The sequence below is a fragment of the Blennius ocellaris genome (assembly GCF_963422515.1).
Source record: "Blennius ocellaris genome assembly, chromosome: 4".
Taxonomy (NCBI): domain Eukaryota; kingdom Metazoa; phylum Chordata; class Actinopteri; order Blenniiformes; family Blenniidae; genus Blennius; species Blennius ocellaris.
In genome coordinates, this window is record NC_137653.1 from 16485780 (window position 1) to 16504221 (window position 18442).

General features: G+C 41.3%; 3 protein-coding genes across 3 annotated transcripts; 2 read left to right on the forward strand and 1 right to left on the reverse strand.

Moving 5' to 3' along the window:
• Positions 1-768: 768 nt before the first annotated feature.
• Positions 769-6644, reverse strand: LOC308129516 (trypsin-like; the record flags this gene model as incomplete). Its single annotated transcript, XM_080495460.1, has 5 exons — positions 769-918; positions 1784-2041; positions 2492-2633; positions 2789-2945; positions 6617-6644. 5 exons carry the CDS (start codon positions 6642-6644, stop codon positions 769-771), a joined length of 735 nt encoding a protein of 244 aa, XP_080351586.1.
• LOC308129850 (trypsin-like) lies at positions 6643-14334 on the forward strand (the record flags this gene model as incomplete). The annotated part of the gene is given in 7 exon segments (XM_080495956.1): positions 6643-6674; positions 6676-6713; positions 6716-6787; positions 8182-8341; positions 11930-12071; positions 12311-12577; positions 14164-14334. Coding segments are annotated over 7 exon segments (882 nt in total).
• Positions 14335-16738: 2404 nt separating this feature from the next.
• On the forward strand, positions 16739-17784 carry LOC308129569 (calcium/calmodulin-dependent protein kinase II inhibitor 2-like; the record flags this gene model as incomplete). The annotated part of the gene is made up of 2 exons (XM_080495540.1): positions 16739-16907; positions 17711-17784. 2 exons carry the CDS (start codon positions 16739-16741, stop codon positions 17782-17784), a joined length of 243 nt encoding a protein of 80 aa, XP_080351666.1.
• Positions 17785-18442: the final 658 nt, after the last annotated feature.

Here is an 18442-nt window from a genome sequence, read left to right on the forward strand (position 1 = left end):
AGAGACTTGACTCAATGTTTTCACAAAGGTTGACAACCTGCACATTAAGGTTACCTGTTGAAAGCCATTTGAGCATTTATTAGATATCCTTGATGTCCAACTTAAGGTCCATGTCCTCGTCAGCTCCTTGTCCTCACTAGTAAGACAAGTCAGTGCTCGAGTAGAACGACTGTGTTTTACTAATAATGTTTATCTTTTCTTTTGGCCGACAAGCATTGTAAGCAAACCTGCACCAGTAACACTACTAGGCCCAACTAGTAGGCATATGTCAGTCACTAGTAGCCTCCTGGACCCTATAAATAGCTCCCACTGCAGAGAAAAAAGAAACAAAAATCATGTGCTAATTGGAATAATGTGAGAGGAAAATATGAGAAATGATTCATTTCAAATTCTAACTTGTTTTTTTTTTTTTAATTCAGCGATGAAACTGAGGTTGTAAAGAGCAACATTGGTTTCCCAAATCATTGTGTTTTGGCATCACCACAGCATAGGACGAAGATACAAAACGCATTTATTTGAACAAATATGTCAGACATTTTTTTTAAATAAAAGTGTACTTTTTTTCGCTTTGTTGGAAAATAAAAAACTCATACATTTCAATTCATTAGCTGTGGCCTCGCTGTAATTTAGTTTTATCCCAATATGATTATGTTTTCATTGAAGTGCACAACATTTAAAAAATACGTAGAAGTCAATGTCCAGAAGGGTTTTGGGTCTGAAGCACGTGTCGTAGAAGATTCTTTGAAGAGGATTTCAATATGAGTCCCATTAACTCTTCTGGATGACTGAGGCGACCCATCCGAGGTAGTTTCTGACCTTGGTGTAGACACCGGGGTATGAACTCCAGCCACAGCCGATGCCCCAAGATACGATGCCTTCAAGTTTACCATTACAGATGAGAGGCCCTCCTGAGTCACCCTGAGGAAGAACATGCAAACAAGAGTCCACATAAAGCTTTTAAATGTGTGTGTATGAACTGGTATCAGCTGGAAGTGTGTGCCTATTTTGTTAAATCAGTATTTTTATACTTTCGGAGAGTAACAAGAGAGGAGCTGGTTGTGGTGATCATCTGAAATAATTATAATTAACTCCGCAGCTTTCTGGATTCCAACAAAACAAATCCTCCAAAACATTTTTGGATTCAAATATTATTGTTTTTTTTGCACATGTTTGAAATAGTTTTAGATGAGTGACGACCACTCAACTTTCATCAACCTTGTATTTTTCCAATGCTATGTATTTCTACATTACAATAAAAATATTGACATATCAACCCTACAGCTTCAACAGAATGACAAGAGAAATTCTTATTTATTTTCTGAGGTTGATTACAAGTGGCAGAGAAAATCTCTCACTGAACTTGACACACATACACACAAAGAAATACCCTTAAAAGAGCATGCAAAAGACACACAGCGGAACTCAACTGTACCTTGAGGGGAGGTTGCTTTGATTTACCACAATTCCCAGCCGTTTGAATCTCAACTCATTCATACTTATTCTTACCAAACATTAACTCAAACCTTAACCCACATTTTCATCTTGAAAAGAAAATTACCTTGTGGAGAGTTGATCGGGTTTTTTTCAAATTTAAAATGTCAGATTGAGTTTCCTATGCAAGTGATAAACAACTACACACACACACACACACACACACACACACACACACACACACACACACACACACACACACACACACACACACACACACACACACACACACACACACACACACACACACACACACACACACACACACACACACACACACACACACACACACCTGACAGGAGTCTCTCCCTCCAGTGTTCCAGCCAGCACAGATCATGTTCTCCGTGGCCCTGAAGTAGTAGTACCTCCAGCAGCTGGAGAAGAGCTCCACATCCACAGACCTGAGCTCGGGTGACAGCTTGTGACTGTAGACCCAGGTCACACCCCAGCCACTGACCGTGCACCGAGTCGGGGCTTTCAAAGGGGGCGAGCTTGCATCTGGCAGAGTGGCAGGCTCAACAGTTCCGCCGAGGTTAGCCGGACGGTCAAGCTGACCCACAGAGCCATGGTCGATCAACATTGAAAGCTCAAACTAACACCATACAGGTTCTTCTTTGAAAACAAGGCTTGGGGTTTTGGCAACACTTAAATATAATTAGTAAATAAGTTCACTTTGACATCTCAAGTGTAATTGCTTTGTTTTTTTTCAGTTAGCAATAACATATTGGATATTTCCCTAATGCCGAGTGTTGCAATATACTGCAGGTAAAATGTACAATACTAAGACAATAGGATATAAGAGACAATCAATTTGGTAATAAGAGCAGAAGAGAGTCATGGATCTCTTATCTACAGCTTGTTTGTTGTTCATTCTGAGATAATACTTTGCTCGGTTACTGACTTATCAGTTGGGAATTAGTAACCCATTTTTAACCATCACCCCCCTCAACCAAAGCCACCCAGAAACAAACACATGTGCCGGTTCACAGTTATGCCTTACCTTGAGGAGCATGATGTCATTGTCTAGCGTCCAGTAATTGTAATTGGGGTGTTTGATAACAATGGAGACAGTGAATATCTGTTCTGTGCCATCTATGTGGTCAAGGTTGTGCTCACTCAGGACCACTTTTATCAGGTGTCTCCTGCAAAGATACACGTGACAATGCGAGATCTTAAAAGTGCTTGTTCGCCGCTACTTCATGTTCAGATATGCACATGTGATTTCTTGTCACTTTGCAGAATCAAAGTCAGAAGATATCAATGATTGAGTCAGAGGCGTGCAGGTGTAGGAACTCACGGCATCCAGCAGTGGGCAGCAGACACCACCCACTGTGGGTGGATGAGAGCGCCTCCACAGAAGTGGGAGCCACTTCTGGAGTGTCGGAGGGATGCCTGGTGCTTGATTGAATCAGGCAGAACCACAATGCCCCCAATAATCCTTTGTCCATACACATCTAAGAGCAGAACACGTGATGAGACACACAGGAACATATCACCTCATGTAAATCATAAAACAAACCATTGCTCCATATTCTGAAGCATTCCGCTTAAATGGAGAGACCATATTTGTTCTCTGTTTCAATTGCCATTGTAATTCACCTGTTAGTGGTACAACAAGGAGCAAGACCAGTAAGAACCAGAATTGATCCGGATCCATCAGAGTTGCTCCTGAAAACAAACAACAATAACAATGTTTACTCTTCAATCACAGCATAGACTTCACAAATACACACTTTGATACACTATTTGGATGCTCTCTGTCCAGGCGTTTCTTTAACAAATCTTTAAAACTTGCATTGTAGACTTAACAGTCAAAGTCAGGATTTAACCTGATGCACCACCAGGTCTGAAATCAAATTGACTATCTCTTGTTCAATTGGCAGCTTTTCCTTTCTGCATACAAGCTGAAAAGAATAAGGATTAGGTGTCTTTTTCATTTGAAATAGAATTGATCTCAAGATTCCGAGTCTAATAATAATGTATATTTCTAAAATCTTTCATAATAGAAATAATCAGTTGGTAACATTTTGGATTTCTGCAATACATTTCAAAGGTTTGGCAATACTAGTTGACTATACATGTTCAAAATAGATACAAAATAGATAGAAACATCTAAAATACATGTAGTTCGACCACAGTGTGCATTATGTCTCAACAATAGGTGTGTATTGAACCATCAACATTTTTAACTAGGACTATAATGATGTTGAGACTTGGCATCATGTATCAACATCTTTACTCAAGACCTTTGTCTTTCAGAGTGCATAAAGAGTTGGCACATATACTCTACATCCAAATACCAAAAATAACACAAATTTCAACAAATAAAATACAAACTGAAGCTGTCTCACCTTTTTCAGAGTCAAATAAAACTCAGTCCAGGTAAAGCATGCACACAAACACACACACAAACACATGCAAGCTGGCACACACACTGTATTGTAATCCTCTCATACCAGGAGGAGCTTGAGAAATCGCAGGCCTCTTTTATACTGTATCCATGCCTCCCTTGTCTTATTATCCTCCACTATCATCCACCATTTACTCAAATGTCTCTCACACAAACAAAAAGGAGAGAATATGACCTAGTACGAGAGTAAATACAGCCTTATCTTTCATTACACCTTTCTATCTGACGCCTTTGTTGTCATAGCTTCAACCTATTGTTCAGCTATGGAGACAAAGTCAAGCTTTGCAGAGATGAAAGCCAACAAACCAGACAAATGATAGTATGGAACTGCCAGACATGTTGGTATATCCAGTGATGTTACCGAGAACAGCATAAAAGCACGAGTGTGACGGATGATGTCTACTTGTGTTATATTTGCCCTCGAGTGCATCATCAATCTGAGATGCTGCAGGATATAATCATGTTTATGCTTTACTTTGACACGGAAAAACTTTGTCTCAGAATTCCCGCTAAATTGAGCCGAGAGCCAGAGCCCGCTGGGAATGTCTTTTGTACTTTTGTTTTCTACTCAAGCTGACACAGGGTCAATATGAAACAGTCATGATTACAGAAGAAACACCCGGAACTGCAGTCTGGTCTGTGTTGATAAGTTGAATCCAGCAGGGACATGGTGTGGCGTCACTCTCTGGTCTTCTTTGTCCATTTCCCTGGCCTTTTCCACCTCCCCAGGTGTTCCTCACATTTAAGTTCCCAGCAGTGTTATTTCCCTCATACGGGGGGTGTTTTATTGGTAACTGAGTCTCCATATAGTCAAAAGGTGTCATCGTCACTGTGAGGGTGAAATGTGATAGTGTGCTACACTTTCCCTCAGGTGTGAAGTTGAAGCAGCAAGGTGTCACTCTCTCTCTCTCTCTCTCTCTCTCTCTCTCTCTCTCTCTCTCTCTCTCTCTCGCTCTCTCTCTCTTTATTAAGACGTTGTTCAGTCATGAGTTAAACATGAGGAATCACAAATAGTAACTTTGAACTTTAGGACATACACCGTAAGCATTGGTCAAAGGAGGCCTTAAACTATTCTGTTTTTATATTATATTATATAGACTGACAGCATTTATGCATGAACTTGAGGTCTGAAATTAGTTTGTCAGTTTGTACTAGTACTGTGACAGAAAAATAAATCTGTGCAAATATTGCCAACATTTTCAGCATTATTAACATGTATGAGGTCAATAATTTGACTGCTTTGGAAGTAACTCTTTTAAAATGTATTGACAATGGGAACTTCACCCCCAGGTCAAAATGTCCCGGCGCTGGATGGAGGATCTGAATACAGACGGGAGTGAAACTGAAAGCAGTGTCTCATGACAATAAATACCATAATAGAAACCTTGAAAAGGGCATGTCACTACTCCAGAAGGAATCAACTAACAACCAACAACCAGGAGAAAAAAAAAATAGGAAGCAGAACGACAGGTATTCCTGACAGAGATCAGGACATCTGCAGACAGACAATGAAGCATTGCTCAAAATGTGCCACAGGTGCTACAATCAAAGGTGGGGATGAAAACATGACAGAAGCTCAGAGAAACACCCACGCAAGGCTATTTTAGTTGATAGGCCACATTGTTAAGTTTCACCTCAATGGTGAAATAGCAGTAAAAAAATAGCAAAACCCTTGAAATACTGAAAACTGCAAAGTGGAGCGAGTACATTCGAGAAGTGTTGATGTGATTAACTAATTTATTTAAAAAAACCCATAACAAAACAAAAACACCAAATATGACTAACAATCTTAAATCATAGTTGAACTGTGTTCATTTTGTCATTCTAAATACATATGGTATGGCTTCTTTTTTAATGACAGGTGACTTGCAAGGTAAAAAAAAACTTTTCCTGCAGTCACCTGTTGTTAAAAAAGAATCCATAACGTTATCTTAACTCCTTAATACTTAATACTAACTCTGTGTGTGTGTGTGTGTGTGTGTGTGTGTGTGTGTGTGTGTGTGTGTGTGTGTGTGTGTGTGTGTGTGTGTGTGTGTGTGTGTGTGTGTGTGTGTGTGTGTGTGTGCGTGTGTGTGTTGGCCCAGGAAACACCTGACAGTGGGGTACTACACAAAGCCGGCCCTCCCCCATTGTGACACGTGAAGCATCAATTATTCAGCTCTCTGTAAATGTGGGACAAGATGAGGTCAGGAGAGATTGTCCACTCTGAAGATCATCACCATCATCATCATCATCATCAGATGATGATGATAATAGTGATGATAGGAGTAATTATTTTTGCTGAGTGATGGCTCATGACTCATAGTGAAACACGCAGACACACACACACACACGCACACACTGCGTCGCCACTTCTCGCTGCAACGGACAGAGTCGTGACGCACGCACACAAAAACTACACACAGCAGGCCATTGAGACGTTTCAACAGGGATGAGCCTGGATGATGACACAGACAGGGTGTGCTGATACAGTATAGATGAACCTTCTTCGTGCAGCAGCCTCTGTTTCCATGGCAACAATGTAAGGCCTTTCGACAAGTCAGGAGGGTCAGCGGAAAGAGTTGCGATAGCAGATACTCTTTTCAATGTGAACTTTGTTGCTCTCACGTCTCCTTCTCCTTCTCAGTCAATGCCGCAGTGTTGTACCCCGTGGCCGCACGATAAACAATGAAATTAAAAACTGGGTGGATAAAGATTGACGCAAGTGACTCCCACTGTTCCCAGAGAAGGGCTGAATGACCATGCTGGGCCTGCAGACAGGAGCAGAGGACACAGGTTGTTCAACTGCTGGTATGGTGTGAGATAAACGGCTCCATCCCTCCTCCGCTATGATGAACCTGCCCGTGTGTTTCTGCTGCGTGCTCCTGGGTTTCATGGCAGTCCACAGTGAGTACTTCTTTTTTTTTCTTTTTTTTTTTAATATTTCAAAATGCACAAAGGTTTGAGCAGCTTCAAATATTTAACAAATACTTTCATCATGAACAAGTTCAGGCTGTGTTACTATCACTCAAAAATGGTTGGGGGGGGGGGAGGAAAAGGAAAAGAACAAGGACAAGATGTTTTTGTGTATGAAGATTTGACATTTCAAATCTATGGATGAAAGTCACATCATTGTGAAGACTGAAAACAAGGGCAATGTAAGGCAACCTCACACAACTTTAACATGATTGAATTTAAAAAAAAAGGAAATATAGAAATTACATGTCGAAAGGCATAGTGCAACGTATGATTGAAGAATTGCTTTGACAGAAGGGAACGAGAAACATAGTCCTGTTGTTCTTCATATGCTGGTCGCAAATATCAGGTGTACAACAGCAGCTTTTGCATGAGGTCTGAATGACCGTCCAAACTGGTTACAACATATGCAGAGCTATAGAGTCAAGTTGTTTAACTTTTTTTATTTTTACGTCTATTTCAAAACCAACAACAACAAACACAACTCTTGAACTTCACTGAGATTTATTTAAAACACTTCTTGGTTCAGAGAGGGTTTTTCTCCAATGGGAACATTTTTCTTGTTACCAAATGTCTTTGTCAATCCAAACTGAATCACTCCATGGCTGTTGCAATCAACAAACCGATTTGAGGGTGACATTGATGATTTGTTGTTCACAATTCATTTCCTCTCAATTTTCAGCCCTCGCCGTTGACATGTGTGATTATCGTCGATAATCAAAATATTGAATACACAATCCGCCCACGACTGTGGATCTTCTCAGAGAATAGTTCTCACTGTTCCCACCATGTCTCCGGCTGCGTAGCCTGAGGCCAATGTGCAGTAGATGGGCTGTTGCGTAAGCCATGCAGGAAGAGTCGCCACTATAATGTTTCAAAGAGAGTGAGATGGTGACAGTAGAAGGTCAGGCTGGATTGCATTACCTCCTTTATCCAGTGGCCTCCCAATAGACAGAAAGCAACTAACTGTTGGGCCGGGTCAATGGACTTTGAAGGGTGTGGTGGTGGGGGATTAAGTGGGCCTCGATCTTTATGTCTGTCTTTTGTTCACTGAAGGGTCACTGCGCTTTATAAAGAGAACTCCTTTACATAAGACATGTATTCCCGTCTACAAATGTGGGTTTTTACATGCAAGATGAGAAGTTGATTTAGTTTTTTTTTTCTTTTTTTTCTAAGGACCAATTTAGAAAAGCTGCTTCTCAGATGGATGCAAGTAATTGCGATTGACCTCCACATACCTTCATACCCGAGGTCAACTGCACAAACACAGCTCGTGATTTCTCCCCCGTGTTCCAAATATTGTGTTTGTGTTTGTTTTGACTCAGGCCGGGACCTCACGCAGAGCCGCATTGTCGGTGGCCATGCCGCAGCGCCAAACTCTATCAGATACATTGTGTCACTGCAGAGTCCAAGCGGCCAACACTTCTGTGGCGGATCACTCGTTCACAGATCCTGGGTGCTGACTGCAGCACACTGTAACATTGGGTAAGAGCTTTCAGCACATTTCAGCATTCAAACATGTATCACTTTTGTGCATGTTGCTAGGTAAAAATGCCCCTGCCACTAGCATGTACATCTCGTTCTCCAGAAACACAGCACTTTTAATATTATCAGGCAATTTAAAACATTTGTTTTCTAATAAAACATATTTGCCATTGCTACGAATTGTTCACCAGCCGTTTTAGTGACATATACCAAATGTTAGATATAATAAACCTGTCAGCAGAAAAAAAAAATATCCCTGAAAGAGAAGCCATCCTATTCTGTCAAATGACGAGTTACTGAATAGTTTTGTAAAGAATTTAAAAAGAGAGAAAAGTCTTTCCCCAGTCATGGTGTTATGGTATAAAAGTGATAAGCATTGTCAGGCACCTTTTTCTTCTCACATCTTTATCATAGAAAGTCTACAATGCATTAAATCTTAAAGTCTTATTTACTTTGCACTAGCCCTGTACAGACCCAATGGGTTTACTCTATATTGGAAATTTGCTGTTTTAGCCTCTGTCTTGTCAAACACTTTCCTGTGGCTCAGCCCAGTGAGCCCAACTTTCCGTGCTGAGCTGTGCCCGTTGACAAGCAAGAGCCAGTAGTTGTGATTTGACATCAGCCTCATCTTTTCACAAACAAATGAAGTGTCTACAGTAGACACCTGTAACATAAGAAAACTGTGACAAGCTGGTGTCAGCTTGTATAAAAGACAGATTCGTACCAATTTGAAAACACGGTTATTTTTCCAAAGGAGGTACATAAATATGCACCTGACCTCATTACTTCACTCGATCACAGCCGCGTGAGGTTAGGAATCTGACAGAAACTATAGAACGCGTGAAAGGTTTCCTTCAGGGATGTTTACTTGTATAATTATCATCTAAATGTGACCTGATGACTGTAACTTCGCTCAAGGTGAACCGTTTCTGAAGCATTTTTACTCTCATAACGACGTTGAACTGGCAATTTTTCAGTGGACTTAGAAGATACTGTATACCAGTAAACCTGGCAGGATGTCAGGAGCAGATGGGCCCAACAGATGATTTAAAATAATTAAATAAATAAAAAACAAACAAAAAAAAGTGACACATCCATTCAGGATGTGTCACAGGTTAAATCAAAATGTTGCACTTCTTCTCAACATAAAATAAACATCAATGCAGACCACTGGGAAGTCAAACAGCACAGATGCAGGTGAGTCGGCTGACCTTGATGCATCATCACTAAGTGGGGGGGAGAGAGCGAGTTATCCTGTCTGATTCCAGGAAATTGGCCAGATTTATGTCATACTGTCCCGTCACTGCCTGTGCACAGTAAGTCATTGTTCCTTGGCTGAGAAACAGGCCGTAGGGGTCACGGTCAACTCATATGCATACTCTGATCTTTGACTTTGTGTACTTGTCATGTTTTTCATTTGGGAATAGTTTTTCCACATAAAAATAAGAACAGAAAATATAAAATACTGGGGCTGTCATGACATCAGATTTCACTTTGCCATCACAGTGGTCAGAAAATATCAACAAATACCAATATTATTACAAAATAAATACACTACATCAGATTGTATCACACAAATCGATCAAACATAATTTACTCTTATTCATAATGTGTTTTAGGATACTACTACTACTCAGGATTTTACAATTTGGGAAGGAACTTGATTTCTTTCTCATATTCTCAGTGCCTCCACCGGCTGCTCATCATCAGTTAGCACAGCAAGCCATCTTGGCCAAATAAATCCAAGTCTGTGGGAAACACTATCCTCCGCCGGTAAAAACACAAAAAACTAACCTCACTATCCCAGGATTTTTGTCTCCATGCTCTGGATTAAATATTTATCTTGTCCAGCCTTTAAAAATACAAGAGATGTTTCAGTGGAAGTTAAACGGTAGGAGCTACAACTGCTACGTATCACTGTTTCTTTTAACATCATACCTGACTTTGATTTGTCAAATGACTTGAATGTCTTTTACAATAGTTTCAATGTTTATGGTTTTAACAAAGACTTCTCAAATTTCACAAACGTTCATGAGCATAAGCCTTTCCATACTGAGTCTTAAACAAGTTTAAAAAAAAACCCAAGATGAGTAAAAGCCGCAGTCCAGTGATATTGTTGGTCATGTGCTCAGGAACTCAGTTTCACAATGTTCCAATGCAGTGGAAAGCATCAATTATTGCACCTATTCCAAAACTCTGATCACCACAGCCACTCATTGAATTTAGGCTTCATTTCACACTGACAATGCAATTTTTTGGATAAGCAAATCTTTCAAAATCAATATTAGAAAAAAATAAATAAACTGTTTGGTAATGTTTAAGCAAACTTGGATCTGTTCTAGTTTGCATACAGGCCAAGCAGTGAGGTGGGTGTTGCAACATGCTTTCAGCTTAATATGACTTTAACGCACCTTTAGAGCATCAAAACATCCATGTGATTACTTTTTAAGGATTTTTCCATTTGCTTTCAACTGCAATTAACCCCACAGTTCAGCAGAACAGCTACAGATCCAGTAAGGTATACATCCTGGTCTTTGCTGCATGCTTACAGATTCCTGAACTGCAAGGACACGACGAGTGAGGGACAATGATACCTTGTCTGAAGTCCTGCTCTTCTGGACTGGACACCCTGTCTCCCTTTACCTATGTCTTTTTCAGTTATAGACAAATTGACATTGATCAATTTCTGTTCTGTCTGAAATTATTGAATGGTGCATATCATCTCTCTTCAGTCAACATTTTGTTTGCTGTACTAATAAATGGTCACGCTGCTGATGTAGTTGACAGTTAGACACAATAAGGTGAGTTTGCTCTTCATGTTGATGCAGTCTGTAAGAAAGCCCCCCCCCCCCCCCCCCAGCTTTATTCGGATACTTTCTGGCTTCACTGTCAATAACACTGTCTGATTATTGTCACCTTTACAAGGTGAGATCCCTGAGTGAAGCCAGGTCTTCTCTGGCCAACATGAGCTATCGACTCAGCAGTGAGTTCTCTCTTCTTCCATCTGGCCGGAATCTTTCCGCAGCCAAAATGTAGAACAAACAGACCAAAAGAAACTCCTTTGTGCCTGCTGCTCTTCAAGGTTTTGAATGAATCCATGCGAGTCGATTGTTGAATAGTTTTAAATAGATGTAGTCAATGCCTGGATTGTTTCCTTCATGTCACGTAAACTGCTGCTGCACAGGATTTGACCCACATAAGGTAATAAAGTACTCGTAAAGATGAACCGACTACAACCTCCACCAACCACCGGCCACAGTTTGTCTTAATACAGCCTCCACTTATTTGGCGTTCACAGTGTCTCACTGCCATTATGAGCCAGCTCTGGTATGTTTACAGTAGCTGCACTAAAGAGCTGACCAGCTCCTCCTCTGTGATGGTGTCAAATCACTACTGTCATGTAGAATATAGACGGCCAAGTGATGAGGGAGACGAAGATAAAAAGGAGCTGAAGAAACAGAAACAAATATACCAGCTCCTGAGGAGGATCAGCGAACACTGTGTTCAAGTGGCACACATTGTTTTTTGTTTTTTTTAACCAATTATAAATATTTCAATGAGATTTAATGGAAGTCTTTTGTCTTTTAGGGCAGAGCAGATGATGATAGTAGCTGGCGACTACAAAGTAAATATCTTCGAGGGCACTGAGCAGTATGCTAAGCCCCACAGGCTGGTCACCCATCCACTGTACAACAGGAGCACCAACAATAATGACATCATGCTCATTAAGGTACTGCAGGGACTGCATCATGCACAAATGTTATTATTGTCACACAACGATATCATATCAGTAGATAATGTAATAATATATAATTTTGAGTAGTGTATCTGCTGTTTGAGTGGCAGGTATCAAGAAAAATGTGTTTTTAATGATTGCCGACCTTCACAACCACAAATAACCATGATAAAGACCCTTTAACTGTCAATGCGCTCACTTGAAGAACTGTCCTCTGATTTTCTGGTTTCCAGTTGCGGGCTCCAATGGTCCTGAACAAATACGTGTCATTGGTTGCTCTCCCGAGGCAGGGGACGGGCGTGATCGAGGGCCATGTGTGTCGTGTGTCTGGGTGGGGCCACAATCGTTGGGGTGGATCCCAGGCCCCTGTCACACTGAGAACGGTCACAGTCCCCATTGTTTCAGCGTCACGTTGCAACAGCAGTGACTCCTTCAACGGCAACATCACAACAAACATGATGTGCGCTGGTTACAGGAGTGGCGGAAAAGATGCCTGCAAGGTACAGAGATACAGTGTGTCTTCTTCAAATTAAAAATAAAGGGGGGGGGGGGGGGTTCAAATGTTTCAGCCAGTTGTACCAGTATTATCTAACCCATTATGATAAGTATGGTGAGTTATTCTGTGAAATGCAGAATATTTCCTTTAAATCATCAGGTGTACAAGTGGTTAAACACACGTCTGTTGAAGGATCACTTCTCCTTGAAGGAGCTGGGTGGATAAACCACAGGGATCTTCACCACTTGTTGTGTCCCATGCAACATCCAACAACACCCAAACCCATAGTTTTGTCACATAAAGATAAGGGCCCACTGGACAGCAAATTCTCCAGGGTATATCCCATAACTCAAGTGATGCCTCTCTTCATCATCTCACAATAGCGCAAAACAATAACTCTGATTTAGAAGACGTTCCTTTCCCTGGCAGTACAAGGATAGAGCTCATCATGTCAGTGTTGGTTTAGCAACCAGCTTCTATTGAACTGATGTGGCAGTGCAACCTCAGGAATGAGTTTTGTTTTAGTAGCATGAGAGTAGATAAAAAATCAGCCCTGTCCCTAAAAAAAAAAAAGAGAGAGAGAGAGAGAAAAGCCCCAGAAGGGCTGACTGTAATTTTGAAATAAACTTATTTGTAGCTGCAAACAACAGCATGGTTTGGGTTGTTTTATTGTGTTATAAAAGAGCTTGTGCTCAGCCTTCAGCGTGAGTGAGAAATTACATGGAATCCAATGTGTGATATACCAGTAGGCTATATTTTGCCTTAGGTAAAGAACTGAATGACTAATTAAAAAGCGCTATATTTAACACTGCAGTAGACAACTTAGTGTTGGCTTTTCTAAGTGAGTGACGAAAAAAAGCTAAGAGACAATGTTTTCAAATTATATAACACAATGACACCTCACATTTGTGTATGTTTTTGCCACCTTTATATTTGACTCCTCTGTATGTATTATGAGTCTATTATGTGCAAAACATTCCCTGAACTTTATTTTAGAAAGACATACAGCCAAACATGGATATATAACATCACACACACTAGAACATTAGATGCCACTCGATACCAATTATAGTTTTCCATATTTGCTTTTTGCAGGCATCATCGGTTTTGCATGTAGTGAAATTGTATTTTAAAGGTTTCCTCCATGTGAAATAGTCATTCACATCAGGAAAAATAAAAGCCTTGACAAACACAAACTCTTGTGCTCCCTCTATTTGTATTTATTTTGAATATAGTAAGCACATTTTTGATCGTATAATCTAGAAAAATTATAGTATTTATATTGTTAGGTTGTGGGAACAGGGTGTTAATGTGCTTTGAATCCAATCACTCTGTAATTTTAAAAAGTGTTTCTCTTCTCATACAACAAACACGAACCTCTTGCCTGAGTCATCCAACCCACAGGGGTAGTTATTGCTTCTTGCCTCCGAGGCCCCACGGCTCTCAGTCTTTGTATAATTTAGTGTATCCAGTAACAGCAATCAAAGACATTAAAGCAGCTTTACAGAAACATTATGTGAAACTGAAAGCTCCTCTGTGAAAGACATTGTGTTACGGTAACTGATAGAGGGTGTGGCCTTGTCCCCGCAGGGAGACTCTGGCGGGCCGCTGGTGTGTGGGGGACGGGTCTTTGGTGTGGTCTCCTGGGGCAACGGGTGTGGTGATGCTCAGTTTCCCGGTGTCTACACGGCTGTCTCCAGATTTCGCCGGTGGATTGATCACACCATCTACGCATCGTACATACGATGTTCCAAATACTGACAACGATCTAGTTGAAATATTTAGATATTCTTATCTTAAAAAAAAAAAAGTGATGTTTTGAAAATGTTTGAAGTGGCGCTGGGACAGGATTCTGGTGAATCACACGTTAACGATGTTTGCATAAGTCATACACAAATATATATATATATATATATATATATCCTTTGCAAATATTATGAAACACCTGTCTCCTTCACTGGAAACTGTACACTAAAAATACAACTGTACAATAAACAATATAATTAATACAACAGCCAAACACACTAATGCCTGGTGAGTTTTTAATGTTTACCTATTAATAGTGATTGTTGTAAATCAGGGGTTGTCCTCGAGGGCCCCTGTCCTGTATGTTTTAGCTCTCTCTCAATTGCAACTCACCTGATTGCAATGAGGGGCTCGTTAGTGGGCTTTTTCACAACCTAGGTGATGACATCATCATTAGATTCAGGTATTCTGAAGCAGGGAGAGATCTAAAACATGCAGGACAGGGGGCCTCTTAATTGTTAGCAGTAGCATAACCGAAAAGAAGTATAATTTACACAATTCATTCAATCTGAGCGTCTCCAAGGAAGAAGAAAGAGTTGAGTACCACCTCCTTAGACTGCCTGTCCTTAGTTCATCTCAGTGACCTCATATATCACTTTGTGGAATGTTGCCCACTGGCTTTTGAATGTAGAACTCACAAATCATCACTTGACATAAAAGAAGAAGTAACTTGCTTCTCACTTTAATTAGGATTAAATATACCAACCTGTTCAGATGGAAATATGAATTTTTCACATTGAAAGAACTGGAGTCGTGTGTAATGACAGCCCGGCCTCTTTTATTAATGAACAACATGGACCCCAAAGTTCAGATTCATCTCTTTTCATTTCATTGTCCCTGTAATTTGGTCCACCTGAGAAAGCATGGTTCGTATAGCTCTGTCTGTACATCCCTTTGTCCTCTTGTCCTAATGGAGATTATATAAATGTACATTGTTGTCTAGGTTGGACAGCAATGGGTGTTAATTACACATATATTTGTTTTGTTTTGAAAAAAATAAAAATCTCAGGAGGATAAATTTAAGCGAACCGGTTTTCATGCCTGATATCTTGAAAGTTTACACCTCCTGCGCCAACATAACACCACAGTGTCCTCCAACTGGATCTTGTGAGGTACAGGCCAATACGTGTGCACGTGCACGTGCATTTGTTTGTTTCTTTGTTAAAAGAATGATCAAAAATATGGAAGCTTTACTCGGCAGGTCTTAATCAGAAACGCTGGGCCTGCAACAGCCTCATTCAAGGGTACAAAAGAGATAACATCTTTAACGTGTATTATGATAGATAATATGAGAAAAGCTGGAAGTATGCCAATATACACAAAAATACATACATCGAGTCTTGTTCATAGTGATCAATTGATGGACCCGAATATTGCACTAGAACCATGTTTCTCTCCTCCAACCTGGATCTTCTGCCGTTCCAGCAGACGTCCACTGTTCACATCATGCGCATTGATATTACGCACTTTAATTTGAGTCGTGCAAACGCGTAAACCAAGCACAGCTCCTCAGCACGCAACTAAATGTGCGCCACACGGGGCCAAAAGTCACATCCCTGTCTATGAAGATGCTGCCATCCTCTGGTGATCTCTGACCAGGTGGATCTGTGTCCTCATCAAAACCTGCAAAAGAGCATTGGACATTTTGTAGGAATCGTGCAAGAGAGGCTTTGGGATTTCATATCCCCAGACTGGTCGAGTGGTGGCGCGAAAACGACGCATTTCAAAGATCTGAGCTGGTTTGCATTAGTGTGCCATCTTTGAATTCAAAAATCGCCCTTTTGTTAGATTGCGTCCAGATCCCGGAGAGTGGAGCGTTCGGTACGCCACGACTTCAGCTGGAAGCTTCTGTGGGCTGCACCAGAAAACCCCCCCATACAACTCCCTCGCCAGGTCTCCCCGGGATCCGTGTTTTGCATCGCTCCTCAATTTGCATTTCTTCTTGAGATTTTCCGTGCGACGGGTTCAGCGAAGCTCGAAACCAGCGGGCGCTCCACGGCTCCATTGTAGGCTGCGTGCGCCTCCATTTCCAAAGCAATACGCACAGAGAAGAGCCGCCTCTGGATTCTCTCTATTTTTTTGTATTTTTGTTTTTGAAAGAAAAAAAAATAATAATGTTGCCGAAGCTTCAAGCGCGAGGAAATTAAGGACATTTTAAATTTACCGTTATTTCTGTTGCGTACCTGCGGAGACAGACACGTGTCTTCGGGGTAAACAGAAAGGGCTAGGTCGTGCCTGCAGATTGCACTTGTTTTGTTTTTTCCACCCCCTTTTGTTTGTCACAGACGACCGAGTTTAAGCTTGACGACGAGCTTTACATTTCACTTTGTGCGCCTTGGTGATAAAGACGCATTTGGAGATGTCGGAAGTGCTGCCTTTCAACGAAGAAAATATGAGTCATTATGGAAATGAAGGCGACGAGGGACACCTTTCCTTCACCTGTCGTCTTCAAGACACCAACAACTTCTTCAATGGCTCACAGAATAAACGTCCGCCGAAACTCGGACAAATAGGCAGGAGCAAACGGGGTAATTATATAATTAAGGCGTCTTTTTTGCTTGGATGGTGATGTGGTGAATGTGCACGGAGGTTAACGTTGCGCCATAATTACGACTGTTTTCACTTGAGAACAATAACACTGTTGCCTTAACGAGGTTTTCAGTGGACTCTGATGGTCAGAGGGGAAGTCTGCTGTTTGCATGCATGTCGTAATGTGTGGCTTTTAAAATATTCTGTTCGCACTGCAACGCAAGTTGGATGCGCAGTGCGCGCCGTTAAATGCCCACTGCATGCTGCTTAACTGATTTTATCTGAATGCCCCCTCCTCGATGAATGTGTGGTTTTATAGGCTGTTATTCAGAATGATCTGTTTGTACGAATAAGTCAGGTTTATTGAGTGTGTTTTGTTTATTTTTAAGATAATTTCTTGTAATGCAGCCATTAAGTGGTCCTTGAAAAATTGATGCTCTCTTGTGACGGTGCATACACGCACAGATTGACAGACAGCAGGCACGGTTGCATGTACAGTATAGTGCAAAGACACGACATTAACAAACATGGGCATTGCCCCTACCGGTGGACACCAAGGACGCACACACATGAACACATGCGCCTTCCCAAATGCGCATCAGACGCAACACAGTCTGCATGCTTATCGTTTTTATTTTGCTTGGACCCACTTGCTCATGCATGCTCGCATCAGTCCTGCTCATACAGCGCAGTGCTAATGACTGTGGTCTAATGCCCTCCTGTCAGTCAATGGTTATTTTTTTTTCCAAGACGCCATACCAAGATGAGCGCCTCTCGTTAACTCTCTCCCTGTCATCCACAGTTGTGATCGAGGATGAGAATGGTGAAGATGGAGCACTGAAAAATGGAACAGAGAAGACCCCAGCAGAGGCTTAGAGCGCTCAGCTCGCAACCCCCCACTCCTAAAGACACTCTTGAAATTTTTTATGGCGATATTTACCAGTTTTAATCCAAAGACACTGTATATAAGCACTTTCTCTCATGTGGCAGCAAGCAGCACTTCCACACCTGCCTCTCCCAGTCAGTCATGGCCGTCCGGATGACATACACTGGCAGGGGTGGGAGATGGCAGCAGAGGAGACCCCCAGGTGGACCCCCCCCCCCCTCTCCCCCTCCCATCGTGCACATACACACACGCACACAGCCATGCATATACACCCTCAATTGAAGGGGTTCGCCATAAGTCCAAACATGGGGGAAGACAAGGTTGGGGGAGCTGAGGAGAAAATAAGAAGAGCTACGCTGTCGAAATGCAGAAATCAGGGACAGGATACAGACATAGATTAATATGAAAACTAAAGCACACACTTCTCCTATATCTTATCAATCAAACCTATAGTATCATTCTTTCTGCTCTTCATTTTGATTGAGGGCATGTGAATACCAGAGTTTGTAAATATGGAAAGGGTAGCCCATATTTTCTTGCACAAAGTGGGAACAGTTAAACTGGTTTGTTCTGTGACTTTAGACTTTATTTATTATTGATCTTTTGGAACAATGGCTTTTTCAGTGACTGAAGGCCGAAGGGACTGAT